The sequence below is a fragment of the Hippocampus guttulatus genome, chromosome 2, assembly GCF_054856545.1.
Source record: "Hippocampus guttulatus isolate MCC_2025c chromosome 2, RoL_Hgut_1.0, whole genome shotgun sequence".
NCBI classification, from domain to species: domain Eukaryota; kingdom Metazoa; phylum Chordata; class Actinopteri; order Syngnathiformes; family Syngnathidae; genus Hippocampus; species Hippocampus guttulatus.
Genome location: NC_141262.1, coordinates 23265719 through 23289760, shown reverse-complemented (window position 1 = coordinate 23289760; position 24042 = coordinate 23265719). Strand labels below are relative to the sequence as shown.

Below are 24042 nucleotides of genomic sequence, written 5' to 3'. Positions count from 1 at the left end.
AAACCAAGCAACGATTCTGTAGGGAACAAAATTTCGGACCAAAGTATATTTTATGACGATAATTCCGGTAAGCATTAACATAATAATTTTTTAGAAAAATCGCTCAATTTTTTTTTTTTTTTACCAAAGGACGAGTTTCTATTTTCACATGGTCACGAAACATGGTATAGTCGCGAAACATGGTATAGTCGCCTCTTGATTGCGTCACTCATGTGCTGTACTCATCAAGGATTACGAGCAGTTTGAAAACGACCTGACGTCAAAATGGCATTGGAGACCCACGACAACGATATATTTGATTGTATTCTCATGGCGGATGAAAAATTCCGTGGGGAGGGCTACCAAGAGGGCTTCGAGAAAGGGACCTACCAAGGTCTGCAGACTGGCCGCAAACATGGAGCCTCTCACGGGGCTAAACTGTCCACAGAGATTTCCTTTTATCACGGATTTGTCGTTACATGGAAATGTCTTCTTCAGCATGGACCAGACCCCAAACTCCGAAAACGTGTCAAAGCCCTTGAATCTTTTCTGTATTTGATCCAGAATTGCAGCTGTGATGACCCCAAATCGGCAAAACTGCAGGAGGATATGGCGAAACTTCGATGCAAATTTAAACAGGTCTGCTCCATGCTTAGCATCCAAACGGACTTCAAGGATTACACCAAAACGTCTCAAGCAGCTTCTTTTTAAATCTTGACAAGACTTGAATGGCCAACGTGGAAACGCTATCTTGACAAACCCAAAGATCTTCAACCTGGATTTCCATGGAAACACGAAGCATATGTTGCTTGTCTGTTAGTTTTTAAAAAGTGTTAAAAACAGTTTTGTTGTTTCTTTCCGTATTACTCTGAAGTGTGTAAACTCGGCAAATGTAATTTACAACGGGCGATCCTTTTAGTGGTCCTATATGTTTTAACCCAAATTATTTATTTATCATCTTCAAATTACATATTCTTATTGTAGGGGGTGTGATGACAAAAGTAAAAAAAAAAACGAAACAAAACAAAAAACATAAGAAGTTAATACGCATTGTAGTTTTTTTTAAACATGTATTTTTAAAAAAATATTTCCGGTAAATCGGAGAACAGCACAAATGTCATGAATACAGGAGCAGTGTGACCAGGAAAAATAGGTTAAATCATTGTAAGATTATCATTAATATCAGAGAAAAAAAACGTTAAAAAATAGTGCAAATATGAAGATAAGGCCGCATCACACATCACTAAATTTGTCTCTCATCATGACGAGACAACTTTTACAGTAACGCCTTATTTGAGTATTATACACAGAATATTACGACAATTAGACTTTGTTCTCGTGATATACATCGAAAACAACTGTGATAAAATCACGCTTTTCCTCCCCGAAGTCTTGGTCCCTCAACCAAGTTCAACTTGTCACTGCGGCAATGGCATCCGTGTTCCGCCAGATAGCGGCAGAGGAAAACCAATCGACGAGGTGTGTCTCAAAACTATCTTTAAGCGCAGCATATCACAACTCGGATGGACAAAGTGCTTTGTTTTTATTTTGTTTGTTTAATCAATATCTCGTGTTTAATCAATATATATTCATTCGTCCCATACCTATTCCCTAGTTCGTCACCGTACGTCTTAATTATGCGACAGTCATGACGTCATGGACGGCGCCGCGGAGTGGAGTGAATGGCTTTCTCTGATGACTTCCAAAAAATCCTTCCACGCGAAACTCAGCTGGACTTTCCCGGCAATCCATACTCGGTGTCGGTACTGAAAGTGGGCTACTATCACCCGCAGCCCGATGGAACATTTCGAGCCGACGGAACCGTCACGCTCATTACGGGAGATGGCAACAACATTCTGGTAGACACCGGCGGGCCTTGGAGCAGGGACTTTCTCGTGGAGAGTCTCCGGAAAAAGGGCCTGGAGCCCGGGGACATTCACTTGGTCGTAGGGACTCACGGTCATTCTGACCACGTGGGGAACCTTAATCTTTTCCCGTCTGCTGTGGTCATCGTGGGGTATGACCTCAGCCGAGGAGACATATATCGGCCCAATAAGATGGCACAGGGACACGCGCACGTCGTAGACGAGCACGTAAGAGACGTTCAACGTCTTTGCATTTCATTCATCCGTTTTTTACGGTCTGCTTGTTTGAGTAGATTGCATTGACGATGTATGTACAGTAGGTGACTATGCATCCAAAAGACTATAAAGCGTGTTGGAATCATGCGTTAATTGTTAGTATAGTCAGGGTATATGAATCAGACAAGGGGAAAGAAAGTAGCTTTGAATACTAGAGGAAGATGGAAGCGCGCTTAAAACAACATGATGGACTAACCAACTGACGTTTACAGTTTGGCACGGCTCGAAAAAAAAATTACGGATTTACGATGATGGGTGAGTGCCTAGGGTGCTCCTGGATGATGAATAATGAACCAGCAAAATGTTGTTAATTGCACACCTCTGTAAATCATAGGAGTGTATGTGTGCCTTCGAGAGGTGTGGCCCAGTCTGCTGGGATGTGACAGCTCCTGTGTGGTACTATTCTTCCAGTGATTTTCATCTTGTGATGTTACTATTCAATACAACCACGAAACTTCTCACCTGTGTCTGTGTTCCAGGTGTGTGTGGTTCCCAGTCCAGGCCACAGCGGCCAGGATGTGAGCGTCCAGGTGAAGGGAACATCAGTGGGTACGATTCTGGTAGCCGGGGACCTATTCGACTGCTGTGCCGATGACGACACGTGGCGGGACTTAAGCCTGAACCCTGCCGCGCAGGAGAAGAGCCGCCAACAGGCGCTCCGCATGGCTGACGTCATCATACCGGGTCACGGCCTCCCGTTTCGGATCCTTCGAAATTCCTGAAACCAGGAGCTTGGATTGACTTGACGATACACATTGAAATATGAAAAGTATTACAAGTGAAAATAGAAGACTTTTGTTCATACTCCTTCCTTGTATATTTGTTCCATGTGGAATTAATAATCAATAAATTGTTGTAATAAAATATTTGGATGTCCTCATTATGATGTAATTGCAAAAAGAAGGAATTTCTAAAACGGTGTCATTTACACAAATGAAATTGGAGTAATTCATATGGAATATTTGGAGGGAAAAAATTGATCCGATGCCTAAGATTAAAGTGCACATTATTGTGAAAACATACTGCCACCACATTAAAAACTCATAATTTGTTCGAGGAATAAAAACTTTCTACACTGTAAATCCATATTTTTCCTCATGAAGGGATTAAATGTAATTTTTTAAAAAATTAACTTGTGATTTGCAAAACCCAAATACAAATGTCGCAAATTTGCAATTTTCAGAGGGGGAAAAAAAAAATCAAAAGGTTTATGCCTTGTTATAATTTGTCGTCTTAAAACTAACTGCCATACAATTACCCTCATAATAGTCACTGATATTACATTTTAAAATGACTACAATAATCCCGTATTATTCTCTTTGAGAGTGAAACAGTTCCGACTTTTGCTAGCTAAGCAAGAGCTCTCTGAGCTAGAGCAAAGTTTTCTCAGACAACCTGAACAGTCCAGCTGTGAATGAAAACATTTTTTAAAAATCTTATGACTTTTTTTCCCTTCTAAAACATGGCATCTTTATTCCTGTAACATTCTATTGTCAACTCTGGCAAAAATGATTTTGTCAATCTGTCTTTTGGCAAACTCCTCCCGATGACATCATCACGTTATTACCCCCCCCCACCCCCCCCAACCAAATCATTCAGAGTGGTAGTACCAGGCGCTGAGCGCTGTTTACATCACCGAGATTAATAACCTCAGTCTGTGTGTGTTTCAACCGTCAGGTATGAACGTTGACACGCCCTAAAGATCTCAATCGCACCATAATTCACCGATAAGACCATCAAATTACAACACACGCATGCATGGAGCCCCCACCCCCTCCCCCGCCCCGACTCCCACCGACTCTATGGCAACTTAGATATGCAGCTTTTGCATATTGCGCAATGCCGTGAAACTATTCAAAGCACGGGTGGGATGCTTTGGATTGTCATTCTTGTAATAGACTTATTTTTTAAAAACATAAATAATTTCTGTAATAACCACAACTTAATTTTGGTCAAATCTATTTGTAAACCTTTGAAATAGAATTTCATTTCTTTGTAAAACTCCGTCTCAGTTGTCGAGAATCTTAAAAAAAAATCTTTCATCAATCTAAATGCCTAAATAAAATTAAAAAAAACTTTTGAGAAACAAAATGTTGCAGATTTCTTTAAAAAAAAAAAGAAATTATGACTGGGCGGCTCGGTAGTCGGTAGATAGGCTCCAGCACCCCTCGCGACCCTAGTGAGGATTGAGCGGTTCGGAAAATGGATGGATGGAAATTATGACTTCATTTTTGGAATGACTTCTGACTTTTTTTTAAACCATGCAACCATCCACCCATTTTCTTCCCCTTTACTGGGATGGGCGTCGTTTTTATTTTATTTTTTTAATGAAACGATCTACTTATTTTTAGAGTAATTATGACCTTAATTTCTTAAAGTGTAACACACCTTTTTTCTTCAAAGAATTCCCTCTTAAATATCAAGCATTAAAAATAATTTTCAGATAGATTTTTTTCTCGATATGCCCCAATTTATTCTCCGAATAAATGACACCTTCATTTAAAAAAAAAATCTTCTACTTCTCAACCTTTTGTCTTTGTAACGTATTATTGGAAAAGAAAAAGGCGCAACGCAAACAAAGCTGACTTTTATGGGCCTCATGGAAACACTGTCGATACACACTCCCATGCCATAAAGTCCAGGTCATAAAATGTCTAATCAGGCGGCGTGCGCTTATCACCGATCGCTCCACCTTTTTGCACGACACACACTATAGCGCTAATCATATATATAGTCATATATCTGAAACAGGAATTCCCTCTGTGTTATTTTGTGCTTTCACCTGCAAACATGTGTACGGGAGCGTGCTCCAAGTTCATCGCCGTGCCTCTCTATATCCTGGCATTGGTCTCCATCATCTGCAACATCGTGCTCTTCTTCCCCGACCTCCAAACCAAGTATGCGGCCGAGGATCGGGAGGGGCACCCTCGGATCACTGAGGAGGTGAAATACATGGGAGGAGTGATCGGAGGAGGCATCATGGTGAGTCGTTCAAATTTGGGAGTCATCGAAACATGAGAAATGACCCTCAAATGGCCGCTTCAGACCAAAATGGCAGACTTCCTGTGTGTTTTCCCTGCATGGGTTCTTGAAACTCATTTGGCTGCTCACGATACGCATGGCTATTAAATGCCATGTTGCTAACTAAAAGGTGCTTTGAGGGCGGAATTTTCATCATTTGGTCGAATCGTTAAACTTCGTCAACACCCACATGCAATGCCCCCCGCCCAGAAAAGCGCAATTCAAAAGGACAGTTTATACATTTTTTTTAAATCAGTTTTTGTCATGAATTGACAGTCATACATGAAAAATATTATCAGTGGAAAAAAAAATCAGTCATCTCTGGCCCAATCTTGTGCCTCTAATTTAATCTGCAAGAAAACACCGTGCCTGAAAAAAAAAACTATCGGAACATAATGCATGATTTATGACGTGTTAATCATCTAAAACGGCTGCTTTGAACCAAAATGGCAGACTTCCTGTTTTTGTGCTATGGGATCATGGACTTTTTTGTGGGTCCAATGGCCTTTTTTTGTTCTTCTTCAATTTTACATTGGTAGAGAAAACTGGCTCTGAACTAGGTTTGTCTTTGAGGCAACTCAAAATGGGTGCTTTGAACCGAAGTGGCAAATTTCCTGTATCATCCTACATGTGTTTTTGAGATTGACCCTTAAACAAAATTCTATCCTTTTTTTTTTTTTTTTTTAAATACCACATGTCATTTCTTGATGCTTCTGTCTGAAAGGTCCTCATCCCCGCCATCCACATTCACCTGACCAGTTCTGGCAAATGCTGCGCCAACCGCTGCGGGGTGAGTGCAAATAAACTTTTTTTTTTGGTCCCATAAAACCCAAGAAAAAAGCTTGTAAGCGTCTGACACAATGTCCCTCCGCGCAGATGTTTCTGTCCATCGGCTTCGCGGCCGCCGGTGTGGCGGGGGCCGTGTACAGCCTGAGCGTGGCTGCCCTTGGCCTTGCCAACGGGCCGCTGTGCTACTGGAGCAATCTGCAAAATCCCGTCCGCAAATGGGGGGTCCCCTTTGCAAACAGGTAATCCGTCTGTTCGATATTTTGCAAACTAATTGTTCTATAATAATAATAATAATGATTTTATATCTTTTTTAAAACCTATCCTAAAAACATAATGAAGTGGATTTTAAAGAATTAAAAGATTGGTGCATTATGATTCATTCATGGCAACTCCCTTGGTGAAGTCAGGGCAGTCTATTACAGACATACAGTTCAGTGAGACGGAGAAGATGGTCACAAATCCTCAGTTAGTTGCAGTAATACCAGTCGGGATTTTTTGGGGGGGGGGGGGTTTTGCGCAGGATAAAGAAAGTATGGATTGCCCTTTTGTCTGCATTCGTGTTTTTGATTTGTGTTCAAACACGCCAACTACCAATGCTAATTATTAGCATGTCTATGGTGTTCCAAATTGCGCATTAGCGTTAAGCTTGCAAAGGCAAGTTTGTTTAGTTTATTTTGAGAGTAAACTTCAACAGGGAGTGTCAGTAAACAACTTTAAGCTTTTGTGGCCGGGAGGGGTGGGGGGGTGGGGGCGGCTTCGCTATCTGTCTCCAAGCAACAACAACAACAAAAATCGTACAAGTAAATATAAAGTCAGGCCACTTGAATCCCCAGGTGCTACGATACCCTAGCTCCAGAAGATGACCTCGCGCAATTCTGTGTTATTTGTCCTTGCAGCACTGGGAGCTACCTGACAGAAAAGCACATGTGGAATTGGTGCATCCTCCCCAAGGATGTGGTTGAATTCAACGTGGGGTTGTTCTCTACGCTTTTGGTGGCAGCCTGCCTTGAACTGATCCTCTGTCTCATTCAAATGATCAACGGGCTTTTCGGATGCATCTGCGGCACCTGTTCCGGAAAAGAGGTAGGGGCCAGGGCTCCCTTTTCGGCACCCTTTCATACTAAGCGTAATGCATTCATGGAGGATTTGAAATGATGGTGATTAGACACACTGTGGTGTATTGATTAAAAATCGGGGTGGGAAGTGCACAATAACACACTAGTCCTGTATCACAGTCTATTTTACTGTCGGTATCATGATACTGTGCTTACATGATCATTAATGTACGAGAAGAAGACTTTGTATGTGACATTTATTTGAGATAAGAAATGATCAAATTACTTCTAGTGTGATAGTATGGCATTTTTCCAATACTGATATCACGATAGGCTAACTTGTAAAATGATAGTATGATACTTTGCCGACAATATCAGTAAACTTATCTAAGATACATCATATCTATTACAATATTTTGCCATCGGTAACACGATACCGCGTTTATGCAATACTTGAAATAACCGAAGGGAAAAAAAGCACGGGATGATGACATCAATATGAGAATTAGACTAAAATCTATTACGCTACCATTACATCTTGACAACGGTATCACGATACAGCAACTGAAATCACAACTGCAATACGTCATGAAATGTCACCGACTGCAATGTACAGTATGACGGTAATAACCAACATGTCTACACGCATTCTTTCAACAGTAAGCCAGGCAAGGCAGACACTCAACGACGAGACGACGCGCATCAAGATCATCGATGTGCAAATGCAAATAGACAGTTTGGGAAATCCTTTGTACACCGTGTAGGCCTTCCCATTACTCCATGATGTGATTCCTTTCTCTGCTTCCCATGACTGACAACACTCATAATGTCTGTGCTTTATTTCTGTGTGTGTGTGTACATGTTTGAACATATTTTGTAATAAAGCTTATAATGCGGCTTCCCGTATGACACAGAAAATACTGCGGGGAAGGGGGCAACATTTTTTAAATCTCTTCTTTCAGGAGGGAAGGATGGAAATGAGGAGCTTGTGAAGGAAAAGGAGATGGGATGAAGGAAATGAGCTGCTGTTGATGCTGGGAGACAAGGAAGGAAGGGAAAAATAGTATGACTGGAAGAAAGGAAGTAAGGAGGAGTAAGCAAGGGGGAAGAACAGGAGGATGATGGAGGGAAGGCAACAAGGATTTCAATCTGAAACCACTTTTGTGGTGAGCGATTTCAATTTTTTCAGCCTTTGTAACTCTAAAATTAAAGTATATCAATTTCAAGTCGTTCTGCTTTTTTTTTGAGATCATAACACTGTAAACTCCACCCACCCCGCCCCCACCTGTGGGAGGTCATATTTATTTTGGGGAGGAATTGTGAGTGACAAATTCCCTCTCAAAAGTACAGACAAGCAGAAGGGCATTTTGTTCACCCGGGAGACAACTTGTTTCCTTAATCAACACTTCTCAGTTAGTAATGCATTTCCATATAGTAATAGTCTACATTTCTACTACACACATCCAACATAAGAGCTGTATAAAAAAATTCGGAATAATTATGAGCATTTACGAGTTCTCTGTGATTTTTCTCACTTCCTCCGAGGTTTTATTTAGTCTATGACAGGCTGGATTAAGAGGACAGAGGGGGCATGTTGTTTGGGTGTTATGGAAGCTCTGCAGTCAGGTTTCAAGTCTTCCCTGGGGACTCCACGGGGAATAAACGTCGACTTTAGCCGCTAACACGGTGCAGCAAAATATTTGTTTTGTGCGTTTCTGGAGATGAACTTCAACTGGTTGCCTTGGGCAGATGAGGAGGAACGGATTTATCTTCCCCGCGGTCCACGTCAGCAAAATATTCCAAGAGCAGGTGAGTAACTCGGGCACGGTTGTGTGTGAAATTTCAAGTCGAAAGAAGACTTTTGGGGGAGGGGTTTGGCCCACTGTAGCGGTTGGGTTTAAGAGCAGCGTTTGCGGTCCGGTAAAACTTCACACAATTTTTTGGAGGGAACAATTGGGCTAGAATTGTGTGAGAAATTTCAAGTGGGACTTTTTGGGGGGTTGAGGGATGGGATTTTTGCAACTTTCTGTCCTAATAATAGTGCTCAATAGCGTTTAATATCATATTGTAAATGTTGCCTTCTTGATCAAAGCGCCCATCAGGGGAAATTTCAACCGCAATGATGTGAGAAATTGCAAGCAATTAATTTTAATAGGCTTCTACTTTCAAGTGCTTTGTGTTACTTACTTTTTTGGGGTGGGGGCAAGTACAGGCATGTTGAAATGTGGGGGAAGCCTGGGGCTCCGTGAAGGAAATGTCGGTCTTGTTGCTTCTTGTATACACACGCGTCTTGCTTTAAGGCCAGTTCTAATTCCCCACTTATCAGCTTAGGGTGGAGGCATTTGGCACAACAGTCGGGAGTAATCTTGTTTGACTGATTCTGCGCAGGGAAACACAGATTGAATGGACACAGGTTAATAATGCTGCTCCGGTATAGGACGTACTTGCATAATATGAACAAGCCAAAATGTTCCAAAATTAAGCAATCAAAGTGAGAAAGGTTTCAACTATTCCGTGTGGTATCAAAGCAAAAAGCAACTATTTTAGATGAGGAGGGGGGGGGGGCACGAATAATGTAACGAGGAAAAAATTGTTAAAGACAAACCAAAAAGTTGTAATTTTATGTACACCTTTACACTTTTTTAAAAAGCCTTTTAAATGTATGTTTTTGAATAATTGTGGAGCATCCAAGGTGATATGGAAGAAAAAAATGTGTGTACATTTGCAAAAGAAAAAAAACCAGACTTTACACAATCAGGATTTTGGAGCCGATCAACAACCAACGAGTAAAAATAAAATAAAGATAAAAATAAAAGATAAAACCTATCATCTATCCGATGCTGAACTAATCGATCCAATCTATGTAAACATCTTGTTTATTGACTGAACAGTCGACCACAGACATCAACATTAACGAGAAATTGAAGAAAAAAAGTGGCGGTCTCTTAATTTTTTCCGGGGCTGTAATAATCTATCAAAGCTGATAAACAGTCAAGAGATGGGAAAGGGTGTGTGTGTGTGTGTGGGAGGGATGATTTGAAATAAATCCGAAAAATGAATTTGTTAATCAATACAATGAAATGAAAAATAATGCAAAAAAATAGATTGTTGTCATTACAGATGTAAAAAAGAATCTCGCAACTGTTTGTTTGTTTTGTTCTTTAAAATATGCATCAAACGAGGAACTTATAAAATTATACATTATTACCAAAAGAAACATTTCAACTGGCCACATAAAATTATACATTACCAAAAGAAACATTTCAACCGGCCACAGACTTATTGGTTTTATTTTGGAAGTGACCGGACGTGTTTCTCACAGTCACTGCCTTTTATTTTTCTAAGTGAGCGGATGTCATCGGCATCTTTTGTCTGTCTCGCGCGCCGCCAGCTCATCTATCCGCCTTGCGTGCACAATTAAGCAGCTCGAGGAGATAAAAAAAAGCCCAACGCCCGCGACGTCTTTCGGCCCCCGTTCCCTATCCGAACCCCAGACCCGGCCCGGTTCGCCTCATCCCCGCAGCGAGATGTTCCGAGCTCCCGGCGGCTGCACACGAACACCGCCGCCGATACCGGTCCGTGGACACACCGATGCTTTTCAAACGGAGAGCCAGGTAGTGTTCACTTTCTGCAGGGGAGCCGGAGGGGTGGCGGGGGGTGTAAAAACGGTGTAGATTGAGGGAAAAAAAACGCCGAAATTGCGATGCAGGGATTGCGTAGGGGAATAAACGCAGAGATAGCGGGGGTGGGGTGCGGGGGCTCCTTCCCCCTCCTTCTCATGCAAAGGCCTTTCTCCTTCATTTCTTTCCCATTTTCGCTTTAAAACGGAGGGGGGCAAAGAACGGCTCGCTCCGTTTTGAAATCCGGTCCACGGCAGATATTTTCATGAGTCCGGTCATATTTGTTGCATCTGTTGATTTTTTTTCTCTCTCGAGAAAACCGCTTGCAATGCTGTTACAAGAAAAAAAAAGAAGTCGCAATCTCACTGGAGTGAAGACGTAAAATCGTGGGGGGGGAGTCACTTTTCCGTCACACGCTTTGTTGTTTGAAGCAGTTTGAGATGAAAGGGGAGAGAATCAAAGTGTCATTTAACCAGTGGATCAGAGACGTCATGCTCAAAATGTGCACACGTCGGCTACAAGCTAAGTTTCGAAGTCAACAAGAAGCTGTAGCATCCATTGACGAAAAAAGAGATTGGTTCACTTCTCCTGTCCCATGGAAATCCATTTCAATTCCAAGCGGCGACTCTCGGTTCCAAATACGCATCGGCGCTCTGCGCCAACGCTCCTCTCTCCTCATCCTCAACTTCAGCAGCCATCCATCCAGCCGCACCAACGCCGACTGTCCAACAGTGCCGACATCCCCACTGAACAAAACGGGGTTGTGACAAATGCTGCCCATTACAGGCGCAAAAAACACAAGCGCCCCAGGTCTGTCCAGCACCGACAGTCAATGGCGCCGACATCCCCCCCCCCCCCCCCCATCAAAATCTGTGCTGGTACAGGCGTGCTGCCGAGAAGGCGCAACCACCAAGCACAGATACTTCTCCTTTGACGAGTGTCGTGGCCAAAAAAACGCTGAAAACAGTCCATATCAGGTCCACACGATGAAACAACAAACTACATGTGACAAACAAAAAGAACAAAAAATCAAGGCTCTTGAAGAGCACTTGCTGACGGCTGCCTACTCGGGCGCCATCTTGGGAAAAAAATCGCAATGTTTCAAGAATAAGGTTGTAATATGGTGCAAAATAAAAATGGAAGGTAAACAAGAAAAAAAGGAGCAGCGTGACGAGAATTTTGTGATGTTGCAGAAAAAAAGGTCATCTGGTTGAAGGGAAACGGGCTGCAATGTTATGACAATAAAGAAATATCATGGGGGGGTGGCAAAAAAGTCGGAATTGTGCAAAAGTCGCAATGCTGTGAGAGTAATGCTCTAGACAAGAAGAAAAAAAAAGTCCCAATGTGATAAGAAAAAAGAAAATCGTCCATCATTTGAGATGGAACCTGAGCGCATTGGGTTTTTGCAGCTCTGGCTATAAATGTCTCGTCCACTCATCGGATTGATTCTGTGCATCCTGCAGGATGCTGCGAGGGCTGGTGTGCGGCCGGCTGGGGCCACTTTGGATGTGGAAAGCTCTGCTGCTCTTCGTGGCCATCGCTTTCGCTGGACAACTGCTGGGAATTATCTTCAGCAAAAGGTAATTGTGGATTTTCTCTCTCTCTCTCTCTCTTTTTTTTTTTTTTTTTAGCTAGCCATCATAACGTCGCTGGAACAAAGTTGAGGTTTTGAGATTAAAGTTGTAACGCGGTTGGGGAAAAAAAGCTGTGACAAAAACTCATTGCGGGAACAAAATCTCGCCGGCAAAAATCTGCAGTTTTGAGGCCAAAACGTTCTTGCAGGGATGGCAATGGCTAGTGATGAAAAAAGCAGAAAGGGGCGTGGCCTGGACGGGGCGACCAATCACAACAAGTAAGACATCATACACGTCCAATCGCAGGGCTGTTTACAATCGGAAGATGGAAAGACTGATCGGGAGAGCTCGTGAAAACACGACGATAAGGTACCTGACCCCCCCTAAAATTTTCTCAACGGATTTAGACGATTCACAAAAATGATCAATTTAAGAAATAAAACGGCGGATTTCCGCGTATCCGCGGAAAATTGCCATCCCTGTTCTTGTATCATTACCCCAGAAATAAATTGGCAATAGTACGTCGAGAAAGTCACACCGTTGAAGAAACTAAATGGTAATACGACGCTGAGGAAAAAATTGGCGGGACAGCTAACAACAAAAGTGTTTTCTTCCTCATTTATTTGTGTCTCCAAAAGCAGCGTCCAGCCGGCCGCTCGCTCCATCTTCTCGTCCCCTGACGCCCAGGGTCCGTCCCTGGGGCCGTGTCGGCCCCACACCCACATCATGTTCCTCAAGACCCACAAGACGGCCAGCAGCACTGTGCTCAACATGCTCTACCGTTTCGGGGAGGAGCGCGGCCTCCGCTTCGCCCTACCGCTGGGCTACCAGCTGGGCTACCCGCTGCCCTTCAGTGCCCACAGGGTCAAGGGTTACCGGGGCCCTCGAGTTGTCGAGTTCCACATCATGGGCAATCACATGAGATTTAATAAAGCTGAGGTGAGTGCGTGACAGGATGGGAGAAAATTAAAGTAGAAAAAAAAAAGGTCCTGGCGTCGCTACCAAAAAGTTGTCATTTTGATTGCTACAAGCGCTAGTCTGGTCTGATTGCAAGTCACCAGTGGCCGTCTTTGGTGGTCTCTTAGGTGGAGAAGGTGATGCCTGCGGACACCTTCTACTTCTCCATCATCAGGGACCCCGTCGCTCTGGCCGAGTCGTCCTTCGCTTATTACAAAGAAGTGGCGCCCGCCTTCCGGAAAGCAAAAGGCTTGGGCGACTTTACGGACGATCCCGGCAAATACTACGACCCGCGCGCCCGCAACAACCACTACGCCCGCAACTTGCTGTGGTTCGACTTTGGCATGGACCACAACGCCAACTTCTCGGCGGTTCTGGCGCGGCACGGCGAGGCCGTGGTGCGCCAGACCTTCAAGCTGGTCCTGGTGTCCGAGTTCTTCGACCAGTCTATGATCCTGCTGCGGCACGCCCTGTGCTGGCCTCTGGACGCCGTGGTGTCCTTCAGCCTCAACGCGCGGCAGCAGAAACCGGACGGCGGCGCCGGCGCCGCTTTAACCAACGGATGGGTGGGCAAAGTTCGAGGCGGGCGTTTGCCCGCCAAAGCGCCACCCAATCTGTTCCTCACGGAGGAACAGCGGGAGAAGCTGCGCCAATGGAACGCCTTGGACTGGCACTTGTATCAAGCCTTCAACCGGACCTTCTGGCGGGAAGTGGCCGCGTTCGGCGCTGCCCGGATGGAGCGGGAAGTGGCTCTCCTGCGCAGCCGGCGCGAGGCCCTCGCCGGGGCCTGCCTGCGGGACGGCGGGAAGCCCGTGGAGGCCCACCGCATCCGAGACAAAACCATCAGGCCCTTCCAGAGCGGCTTGGTGAAAATTCTGGGCTACGAGCTGCAGCCGGGATTGGACAACGGCACCAGGATGGCCTGCCTGAGAATGATCCGCCCCGAGATCCAGTACAAAGACACGCTGGACGCCAAACAGTTTCCGCGGGCGCAGTCGCCGCAAGCCCTGCCAGGGCTGCAAAGCCCAAAGTTAGCCTCTGATAGGTCTTTTTTCAAACTAGACCCATCCAGGACAGGGGAGAACGGACGGGACCCAGGAGGGAGGACAGGGGAAGAGGGGCCGCGGGACTGGGACGGAAGTCACTTACTTAGCCGCAACCGCAACGAGTCCACCGCAAGGACAAGGAAGCGGCCAGCGGTTTAAGTGAACTCTCCTTGAACTAAAAGCTTTTTTCGTACTTCCACTTTCCATTTTTTTTTTTTTTTTTTTTTGCTTCCGGACGCTTACGACGGCGAGACCATTGACTTCAATGAAAGAGCCTACGGACGAGTGCATTCGGGCCACTCACAAAAAAAGAAAAATGGCAAGTCCTGAGAAAAAGGTTAATACATTTGTAGTGCCACAGGGGAAAAAAGTCATTTTGCGGGAAAAAAAAGAAGAAAAGTCAACAGACAAAGTTATAATTTTAGACGATTAAAGTCGCAGTATTGCATGAAAAGAGTCGTAAAGTTACCAGAATTTTTTTTTGTAGTTTTAAGTAAATTTGTATTTAATGCAAATAAAAACATGCTATGAGTAAAACAAGGTCATAAAGTTGCCAACTATATTCGATAAAATATATTATCCTTGCCAATGTGACATGGATAAAATTCTAATATTACAAAAAAAATTAAAATTTTATTATTGTTTTGCAACAATCAAATCTTTGTGAAAAGTGGAAAGATGTGATATTAACAGAAAACACTGTAGTGTTGCAGAGATAAAATCCTAACAGCGCAAATTTAGCATTTTGCAAGACAAATGTCGCGGTGCAGTACAGTATCAACAAGTTAATGTGATTGGAACATAGGTGGCCTAGTTGGAGAAAAAAAAGCCAGCGATTGACGGAAACAATATTATGAGATAAAATTCATCACATGCAAATATTTTAACTTGGGGAAATGTTGCAGCTTTCTCCCCAAAATGGTAAACTTTTTCCGAGTAATTTTTGGACTCTTTTCGTCCCGGCGTAGGCCAGGCCAATACTTTTGTTGGACTAAAAAGGTTCCGCTGTATTCCCGTTACTGTCACCTTGGTGTATTTATACATGTTTGAAAAGGTACTTGGACTATTATCTTGAAAGGTACTTTGTGGAATGAAGTATTTCATGTGTTGCACAACAATGGCTGCAAGACTGTAGCAGCCGTGAAGTAAGGCGAACGACTGGAACATTTACATCCTTTGTGGGATTATTTGAAGAAACTTGATGCTTTCATTTGGGAAATTGTGACAACAATAAGGCAGATGAAGCATTTTGTTCAATTGCCCACTAAATTCATTTTTAGGAATCCTATCCAGAGATGTATACCAAATTTCCTCAAATAGTGGCCGCCTGGTTTTTAAACGCTGTGCCTCAATTCATGCCACGAACAAATAATCAGCCTCTTTAATTATTTATGAAAGTAGACATATATTATTTTATTGTTGAGTATTTATTTATACAGTCTGATGTTAAATATTCTAAAATGATTTGGTACGAATGAAGGCCTTCTCTCCAATAAGCACCCAGTACTCTGCACTAAATAAACATCCTTGGCCACTGTTTGAGGAATACTTTGCCAGCAGAGAAGCCAGATCATGTGATACTTGTCTTTTCTTTCTCTCTCTCTCTCTCTCTCTCTCACTCTCTGTCTCAACCTCTCGGGGGTTTTTTTGTACCTCCGCATGGTTTGCCGGACCCAACAATGCGTCCATTGATAATTTGTCACCGGACTCTGAATAATCAAGTTGACAATAACTTCAGTGTTTAAGTCCATGAAATAAAAAGTCACACAGACACCAGGGATCGGAGTTTGATTTTTCTGTGCTACGTGGACATATCGCTCCAAAAAGTAACAATAAGGAACCAACAAAAGTGATTTTGTTTGGTTAATGTGTACAGGTTTTGACAATATAGTAGTAATTCTTATTTTTATTATACCTTGATCAAAGTAAAGGGGCAACGTTTCAAGGGGAAATTTATATATATATATATATATATATATATATATATATATACACACACACACACATTACATGAGACTTATGAAGTAACACAAATGTTATATTTTAAGAAAAAAAACGTAATATGAAGAGGAAAATGTAAAATGCTAATGCTTAAACAATATTTAAAATTGTAGGTACTTGTTTTTTTTTGTCCAATTGTTACTCTATGACCAACACCTAATTTGTGCAATATTGTATTTGTAAATATATATATATCTTCCGTTTTATTTGTATGATCTACAGTGGTAACCAGCGTCGAGGAATCAGCTCGTCTACTCTCGTCAATCGATTACTTTGGTCTCGTACAAACTTCAGCCGCTCCAAAGCCGCATCGATTAACTACTCTGCCGTTTTTTATCTACAAATTACCATCAAATGCGAACTCACTGCGGACTTTTTGCTTTGTTTCTATGCCGCGCGACATTTTCGGGACGCACGTCTTGGTCGTGTGTCCGCCTTTGACAACGTCTTCATTCCCTTGTTTGTTTACATGGCAACATATGGTTAGTGAGCGCAACTTTTTCGCTGGCCATGGAGTCGCTGTTTGAACACACTGTGTATTTTCCCGCCGCGGGGGAAGCGGCGGACCCGGTGGACTGCGAGGCTCTTGAGCAGAGAACGCACTTTTACCTCGGGGAGACTGTCCATTTTCTTGTGGTGCTGCGTAAAGGTCGTTTGTTAAAGGCAAAGCCAATGGGCGACTTGTTCGCTGTGGCGACCGTTGGTGCTCGGTTCGGCGACAGTCGGCTAGACTTGAATAACAGCGTAGAAGAAGAAACAGACGCGGAGGAGGACCAGGCTGACATTTCTTATGAGCACCACCGAAGAAGTGCCAACGCAAACCGGAAGTTCATTGAGTGCTGCCCGATTCTGAACCACAACAATGCACGTCATAGGATGGAACCGGTCAAGGTAACTCCCCCTCCCCCCCCAAAAGTTCTATTGTCTTCCATTTGGTGGCACACTTGAACGATAGAACTTAGAAAGTGTAACGACTGTAAGTAAAGTAGTATTTGTGTTGACTGTGTACCTTTATGGGGCGTGGCCTACGTGTGAGTCGTTGCTCATAGCGGCTCCTTGCGAGTGTTCTCATTTTTCATTTGCCTATTCCTCCCATTTGATAAACACTGAAAGTGCGCTGGTTACTGTGGCTCTCCTTGCTGACATGCTACGGCATTACGGTACTTAAATTCAAGGATGACATCTTGTCCCATGCTTGTCCTGCAGTCGATTCAGTTGTCAGAAGAACAGATTTCCTTCCGTCTTACAGTTACTCTCGACAAGCTCCCGGTCAACACACTCCAAGCCACGGTCAGTCTATTTTCCAATTCCCATCTATTAATGAATTATTTTTCTCGGAAGGAAACAGCTTTTCATTTATGATCATTAGAATGTAAATTGGAGTCACAATATTATGAGGAAAAATGTTAATGATTGGGACGTAAAGTCATAAAGGTATGAGTAAATACCAAATTTACCAAAATTACCAGAAATGATACATATTACCAGAAAATCTTTTTTTTTTTTTTTTTTTTTTTTTTTTAAGAACAAAAACCTAGGGGGTAAATGAGAGTGGATGAAGGTTGCACTGTTTCAAGACTGTACAGGACAAATGCACAGTAAATGAGGAGCACACAGAATTATTGAGACATCATATTTGATTTAATGAGTAAAATGTGTTTTTAGACAAGGAACGAAATATTTGAAGAAAAACGTTGCAAGCATTAATATGTTAACAATACAAGAAAACAATTGGAATGTTATGGGAATTAAGTTGTAATCTTGCTGCTCAACTAAAAAAAATATTTGGACTAATTTTATGCACGGCGACTATTTAGAGAAACTAGGCATATCGTTGTGTCTGCTGTGCTTTGACCAGATTGTGGTGAGCGTGTGGGAGCGGGATGAAGACCAGGTGGAGGTGAGGGAACATGGCTACCTTGGTCTCCTGCAGCTCTGCTCGCCCACACGCACTTTCCACGAGGACCTCAACAAATTCAAGGCACAGGGTATGGCTACTCCCAACTACCTGTTTATCGACCTCCCATCATTCGGTTATGCTGTCAGAAAGTACCAAATCTCACCTAATTGTAAAATAAGAGTAGCATACAAAATGCATTTTAAATGTAGAGGATCATTTAAGTAGAATATACACCACAGTTCAGATCCATTTATGTAATCAACACCACGCAGCTAGCATGTACGCAATCATGAATCCATGTTACATAAACAGTGTACTCAGCGTTCAGTTATTCCATCGCAAAGCACATTCAAATGAGGCTCATCAACAGTATGAGCAAGCAGATACTGACATGACATCACAAATGGGCAAACAAATGTGTGCACTAGGTCTTTACACGAATGCTATTAAGTAACTTGTAACTTCTGACCTGTGGCCTCCTCTTCCTCCTCCTCGTCCAGTCAGCGCCACTTTGAATGTTCTGCCGCCCCCTAGTGTCGAGTGTCAGCAGCTGACCGTCTCTGGAAAACACCTCACGTTCCTTAAAGGTCAGGCGCGTTCCCAACCCGCGTGTCGCATCGCGAGGCTCCCGGCTTTGACGGACACGCCCCCTCTCTCCCTCAGTGCTGAATGGCGCCTCTCAGGAGGAGCTTTGCATCACAGATGTGAGGATCCTTCCCAACTACAATTTGTCCTACCTTCCCATGATGCCGGACGGTTCTGTTCTAATCGTAGACAATGTCTGGTAAGTGCATCTCGTCTCCGTATTGAAGCAAATAGAAAGTCTATGTTCAAAACATGTTTTTTTTCCGTATCTGACGTTTCTGTCGCTACCGAAGCCACCAATCAGCTGAGGTGACCATGGCGTCGTTTTACCGCGTGGACAGCGAGTGGTCACGTCTTCCGAGCATACTGGGCACCCTGGAGGAGCACAATTTCCTGTTCCGGCTACAGCTCCAGGACACAGACGACCACCACTCCAGTGAAGTGAGAGACTGAAGTGCCAGCGGCACTACGACTATGATTCTTACCGTGTACAGCCGGCAGCCGCTATGTGGCGTCATTTTATGGTCACCGGTTTTCCACATAGACATAAGCGGAAGCCAAGAAGACTGTGTGTCAAAGACAGATTGTCCAAAGTTTGGGGTTGTTTCATACTTCAAAAAATAGTTACAACAAATTATAATCCTTCACAGGTGGATAAAGAAAGACGCAGCCGTCGCTACATTTTTAATGACTTTCGAGCAAACACCTAATAAGCATATTAATTCACAATCCGCTGATGGCCACAACTTGCGCTGAGTAACTCAACACGGAAACTGCCTCACAGTTTAGCCAGTGAACAGCCAGCAGTACAATTTCATTAGCTGGCGTCCATGTCACTCACAAAGCCAGGCCCTGCCTTTTAAAGCTACGGATGACAATAAGAATGCAAAGATGGAAATAAATAGGAAGGAATTTCAATTAAAGACAACATCCTGTATTAACCCTTTGTTACAAACAACTGTGGATTTATTGCATCCTAAAACAGTTTGACAAATTTTTGAGCGCCGTGTACCACATCAAATCGGTTTGAGGTCATTAAAAAGTATTCAAATTAATACCTATGGTGCACCAGATTTTTAAGGTGCACTTTTGTAAGGCGTACTGTTGATTTTTGAGAAAATGAAAGGATTTTAAGTGCGACTTATAGTTTGAGGAAAAAAATGTGGTGCCTGCACCTCACATATATATTTTGCGTCGGTATTATGCAGAAAGCTTTGAGTCCAACTTTTCAATGTTTCAGTTCATGTTACTTTTTGCTCATGTTGCTGTTCTCTAACAGGGAGCCGAAGAGCAAAATTCACAACACGTGTCTGAGTATATTTTGTGTGTAGGGTTTGGAAGTCCCACTGGTTGCTGTGTTACAATGGCGTACGTCAACACTCCCGCACGCGAGGTGAGAGCATCATTATCAAGCGCTGCTCGCCACCTCGCGACATGGCTGACGTTCCTTCATTTTCTCCCCAGGCACATCGTCACTTTTTACTCACTGCCCAGCATCCGCTTGAATCGTCCTCGGCTGGTGATGACTGCTTCCTGCCCAAACGTCGTCAGGCCTCGTGAGAGCTTCCCGGTCAAGTACACCCTGGTCAACAACCTGCGCGACTTCCTGTCCGTCCGGCTGCACTGGAATTTTCAGGGTGAGTTTTCTCGACATGTCGCTTCATCTCGTCACGGGCGGGATCTGGCTTCCATTCTGTCATCCGCTTGTCCAGCTAATGCAGTAAGAGGCCACCAGGACGGCGAGGTGACAGCGGTGGTGTGTCAGTCTCCCTTCAGAAACCTAGGACGTTGCAGGAAGGGCTCCAGCGTGTCTTTTACCGTCGCCTTCCAGATCCTTGGTACGGGACTTTTTGAGGTATGGTGCCAGCATAGCACAACGTTTGCATTGTCAGCTGTTTCATCCTTTTTTAAAATTTTGTAGTCGTACCTCATTTTGGACAGTCAAGTTTATCGTTATGTATTGTATAACTGGGTTTTTACATACAACATGTTTTGATTTTGAAATGCTTCTCAGAATTAAGCATGCTAATTCAAATTTTTTTTTTCCATTTTGCAGTCACCAAAAACGATCATTTTAAAATCTTTTTTCTTGAATGGACTTACTTTCTGAAATAATGACACTGACTGCATCTTATAATAGCAACTCACTGCAAATTTCAAGCCATAATTTCATTGCGGACTTAAGTATATTTAATAGATTTTTACAAATAAGGCTATTTATATTTAATGTCCACATGTGATCATTTTTAACATAATTTCATACTTTGATTTAATTTTATAATATGGTCATTTTATTCTTTATTTATATAAAACATTTAATAATATAAATAAAACATCTTTATTTTACAGCCATAAAAGTGCCAATTGTGAACATTTGTCATACATTAATTTAATAATTCCATTTTATTTATTCAAATTTTTTGTACAAGTGCTGTTTTTCAACATTGAATTTTACTTCTAGCATCATTTGTTGTACATGAATATAAATAATTCTCCTATTTGACGATTTTTTTTTTTAAACATAAACCTAAAATATATATTTAATACATCAAGAATAACTATCTCCATCCAAAAAGGTTTGGAGTTAAAATCGGGACGTTATTCAATCTTGAGACTTAAGCTCAGTGAGCAAATTGTGAACTTTTTTTTTTCCTTTGGCTGCATTCCTGACACCTCAGTTAAGCCAGCACATGAAAATGAAGCTTCAGTTCAAAGCGCCACCCGAGGAACACCGGTCGCCCAAGCCGTGCACGCCACCCTCGTCCGGCAGTGTGGCACGATCCCTGAGCTTCTCCCACCAACTGCCGCCTTCCAAACCCCAACATGTCAGGTATAGAAGTACGCGCAAAGATGCTAACACGACTTAGCGGCTAACCTTTTTAAATGGCTAACTTTTTCATCATGCGAAAATGTGCTATCACACTCAGCGGCGAACCAGTTTTGTTTATATAGCCGTAGAACAGAAAATTCCATGGGCCTTGCAAATCAGTCAAAATTCAGTAAAATGTGAGGGATTGAGGAGGTTGCTCCAGTGAAAAAGGGTGGTATTCAATGAGTTAACTGCGTGGTAGTTAGCGGTTACTGCCATTTAGAAGCTAACTTCAGTGACTAACGGGAAGGTTTTCAAGTCAAATATGTAGCATCTTTTTCAAAACAGGTGATGGCTCATTTAGCGTCGACCCAATTAGCGGCCACTGCCAGATAGGGGTGAACGCTAGTGGCTAATGTGAATCAGTAACACGCTACCTTTTGAAAACGAGTGATGAGTCGTGAAGGGGCTAATCACTCTGGTAGTATGTTGTGAGCGACAACCTTTTTTTTTTTTTTTTTGAGAATAGGATTTCGGAAAGTGTTTTATCTTACTGGTGAGTTGCTAACTACCGCTAGCTACTAACGCATGCTGTTTTTCAGGACGGGCAGCATGATGGAGCGTCCATTCAGCAATTCCTTCTACATGAGTCCAGAGCAAAGCGTCAGTTCACTGGACCAGGTTGCTAAAAGACAATGTCAGGTGTTTGTGCTGGAGCACATCAGCAGCTAAAGATACGAGATTTTCACTCAGGCAAGTGCTTCTGCTGCACCGGTGGCCATTTGAGTAAAAAAATATCCACCCATTTTCTATTGTGCTTGTCCTCATTGGGTTGAATTAGAAATGATAAACCACCTCCACCCTTGCGACATAGTCTTATCCAAGGGTCAATATTGCTTGACTGGTTGCCAGAAATCTCAGGGCACATGCGGTATAGAAAACCAAACTGAAGTCTTTACACTGGCTTTATTTGAATTGTTATTTATTGGAGTTATTTTGCAAATATTTATTTTTGTTTGTTCTGCTCATTTCAATGCTTGAGACACTGAACGTAGCACATGTAGCGATGCTTACCGCCTTGCAGACATATTTTGTCATGTTTGAATTTTATTATCTTAATGTTTACATATTTCTCCTTTCAAACATTTACAGGAAAATAACAGACTTTTTTGCCTCATGGGATTTTATATTCTGGGTAAATTGCAACTATTTTTGCAAATTCTGTAATATTTACTCTTAAAAGTTGTGCTTTGTTTCAGGCAATATTCCAACTTTATTTTCATATTTGCAACATTGTCTTTAATTCCGATTTGTTTTTCTCTTGAGACTATTTAAAAATTATAGCCGTAGCATATATTTATGCTAAGGCAATACATTCTCAAAATTATGACTTCACTGTCAGAAAGTTAGTGTTTTGGTTTGAACAGCTTATCGTTAATGTACATTTTTATTTGATTTTTGTTTTACATACAGTATATTTTAAGAATCAACATGTGAACTTTTTTTCCTTCTGAAATGCATCTCAGCAAATTGTATAATAAAAGAAACCCAATCCTTATTGTTTTGACACATTTTCAAATCCCAGGCAAGTATTCCTTCATCTAAATAAAAAGTTCATGAAAGTGCTTGATAAGAAACTTTTTTGAGTGGGTATTTAATTCACAAAAACAAAACAGATTGTTTCCAGTTACATTGACTGCATAAGTTAACAAAATAACACAAAAGTGGAGTACACAAAAAATTGACCAAAAATGACTCCTTTATATTTCATTTGTACTGAGGAATAAATTGTAAATCACGTCAGAACAGAAAAAGATGATTATTAAAAATAATATCACATATTTGTCATCTCCTTGGTTTTCTTTTCATCCATGTTCTCATAGGGGACATCTACGAAGAGAAAGAAACAAAATATCCATATCTCTCTCTCTCTGCATTTAAATGGTGATACAGTGGTACCTCTACTTATGAACGTCTCTTTATACGAATTTTCAAGTGTTACGAAACGCCTTACAGGAAAATATTGCCTCTTGTTACAAAAGACATTTCAAGATACGAAAAGAAAAAATACAGTATGGGCTGCGACCCGCAGCTCCGAGTTTCCTGAATCCAAGATAGCTGCTCTGCCATTGGCTATTACCGAGCAACTTTCTGGCATCCCATTGGCTAAGAGGGACCTCTACCACATCAGGAAAAATGACCATCATTTTTATTCTTTATTCTTGTGCTATCATCTAATTGTAACATGTATTTGTTACACATTTTGATGTATTGTTTTGCTTTAGAAAATATTTATGTCTGAATTTTTTTTGGGGGGGGGGGGGGGGGGTTTGGAACGGATTAGGGCATTTACATGGAAAACGCGTCCCAACTCCCGGGGTGAGAGGACGCTGGCGTGTATGTCGCCGCTTCTCACTCCAAACTTTTCCAAAACTTTTCAAAAGCTCAGATATTTCTTCTGATTTTTCTTTTGCCCTTCTGTTTTTGGACTGTTTGGACTGTGATTGATGTAACAAATCATAGCTTCACCCGATCAATCAAACCCCAAATCGTAACTTAGTCCAC

At 42.4% G+C, this 24042-nt stretch overlaps 6 protein-coding genes across 12 annotated transcripts in view; 5 read left to right on the top strand and 1 right to left on the bottom strand.

The window, feature by feature from the left end:
* The first annotated feature begins 57 nt into the window (after window positions 1-57).
* On the top strand, window positions 58-821 carry lto1 (LTO1 maturation factor of ABCE1). The gene has a single exon (XM_086104660.1). The coding sequence runs from the start codon at window positions 265-267 to the stop codon at window positions 688-690; it is 426 nt and encodes a 141-aa protein (XP_085960786.1). The 5' UTR covers window positions 58-264; the 3' UTR covers window positions 691-821.
* Window positions 822-978: 157 nt separating this feature from the next.
* On the top strand, window positions 979-2986 carry mblac1 (metallo-beta-lactamase domain containing 1). The gene is made up of 2 exons (XM_086104659.1): window positions 979-2072; window positions 2600-2986. The coding sequence occupies exons 1-2, from the start codon at window positions 1662-1664 to the stop codon at window positions 2840-2842; spliced, it is 654 nt and encodes a 217-aa protein (XP_085960785.1). The 5' UTR covers window positions 979-1661; the 3' UTR covers window positions 2843-2986.
* Window positions 2987-4910: 1924 nt separating this feature from the next.
* tm4sf21b (transmembrane 4 L six family member 21b) lies at window positions 4911-9388 on the top strand. The gene is made up of 6 exons (XM_086131847.1): window positions 4911-5102; window positions 5866-5931; window positions 6018-6169; window positions 6827-7013; window positions 8735-8794; window positions 9374-9388. The coding sequence occupies exons 1-6, from the start codon at window positions 4911-4913 to the stop codon at window positions 9386-9388; spliced, it is 672 nt and encodes a 223-aa protein (XP_085987973.1).
* Window positions 8585-15960, top strand: gal3st4 (galactose-3-O-sulfotransferase 4). Of its 4 annotated transcripts, none has more exons than XM_086104657.1 (4): window positions 8585-8794; window positions 12069-12185; window positions 12821-13118; window positions 13265-15960. In XM_086104657.1, exons 2-4 carry the CDS (start codon window positions 12070-12072, stop codon window positions 14339-14341), a joined length of 1491 nt encoding a protein of 496 aa, XP_085960783.1. In that variant the 5' UTR covers window positions 8585-8794; window position 12069; the 3' UTR covers window positions 14342-15960. The 4 variants fall into 4 exon arrangements, with proteins under 4 accessions (XP_085960783.1, XP_085960782.1, XP_085960780.1 ...); XM_086104656.1 differs by having other exon boundaries at window positions 12818-13118; XM_086104654.1 differs by lacking the exon at window positions 8585-8794 and adding an exon at window positions 10322-10599.
* Window positions 15961-16495: 535 nt separating this feature from the next.
* Window positions 16496-23035, top strand: trappc14 (trafficking protein particle complex subunit 14). Of its 4 annotated transcripts, XM_086104651.1 has the most exons (11): window positions 16496-17074; window positions 17390-17473; window positions 18042-18171; window positions 18584-18670; window positions 18747-18867; window positions 18962-19109; window positions 20000-20061; window positions 20133-20305; window positions 20381-20523; window positions 21347-21498; window positions 22080-23035. In XM_086104651.1, exons 1-11 carry the CDS (start codon window positions 16694-16696, stop codon window positions 22207-22209), a joined length of 1611 nt encoding a protein of 536 aa, XP_085960777.1. In that variant the 5' UTR covers window positions 16496-16693; the 3' UTR covers window positions 22210-23035. The 4 variants fall into 4 exon arrangements, with proteins under 4 accessions (XP_085960777.1, XP_085960776.1, XP_085960775.1 ...); XM_086104650.1 differs by having other exon boundaries at window positions 20133-20506; XM_086104649.1 differs by having other exon boundaries at window positions 20133-20523.
* Window positions 23036-23223: 188 nt separating this feature from the next.
* Window positions 23224-24042, bottom strand: part of zanl (zonadhesin, like) — a 40013-nt gene continuing 39194 nt past the window's right edge. The window contains exon 71 of the mRNA XM_086131835.1: window positions 23224-23367. Coding sequence (XP_085987961.1) covers window positions 23312-23367 — 56 coding nt within the window. The 3' untranslated portion in view covers window positions 23224-23311. The remainder of the gene's footprint in view (window positions 23368-24042) is intronic.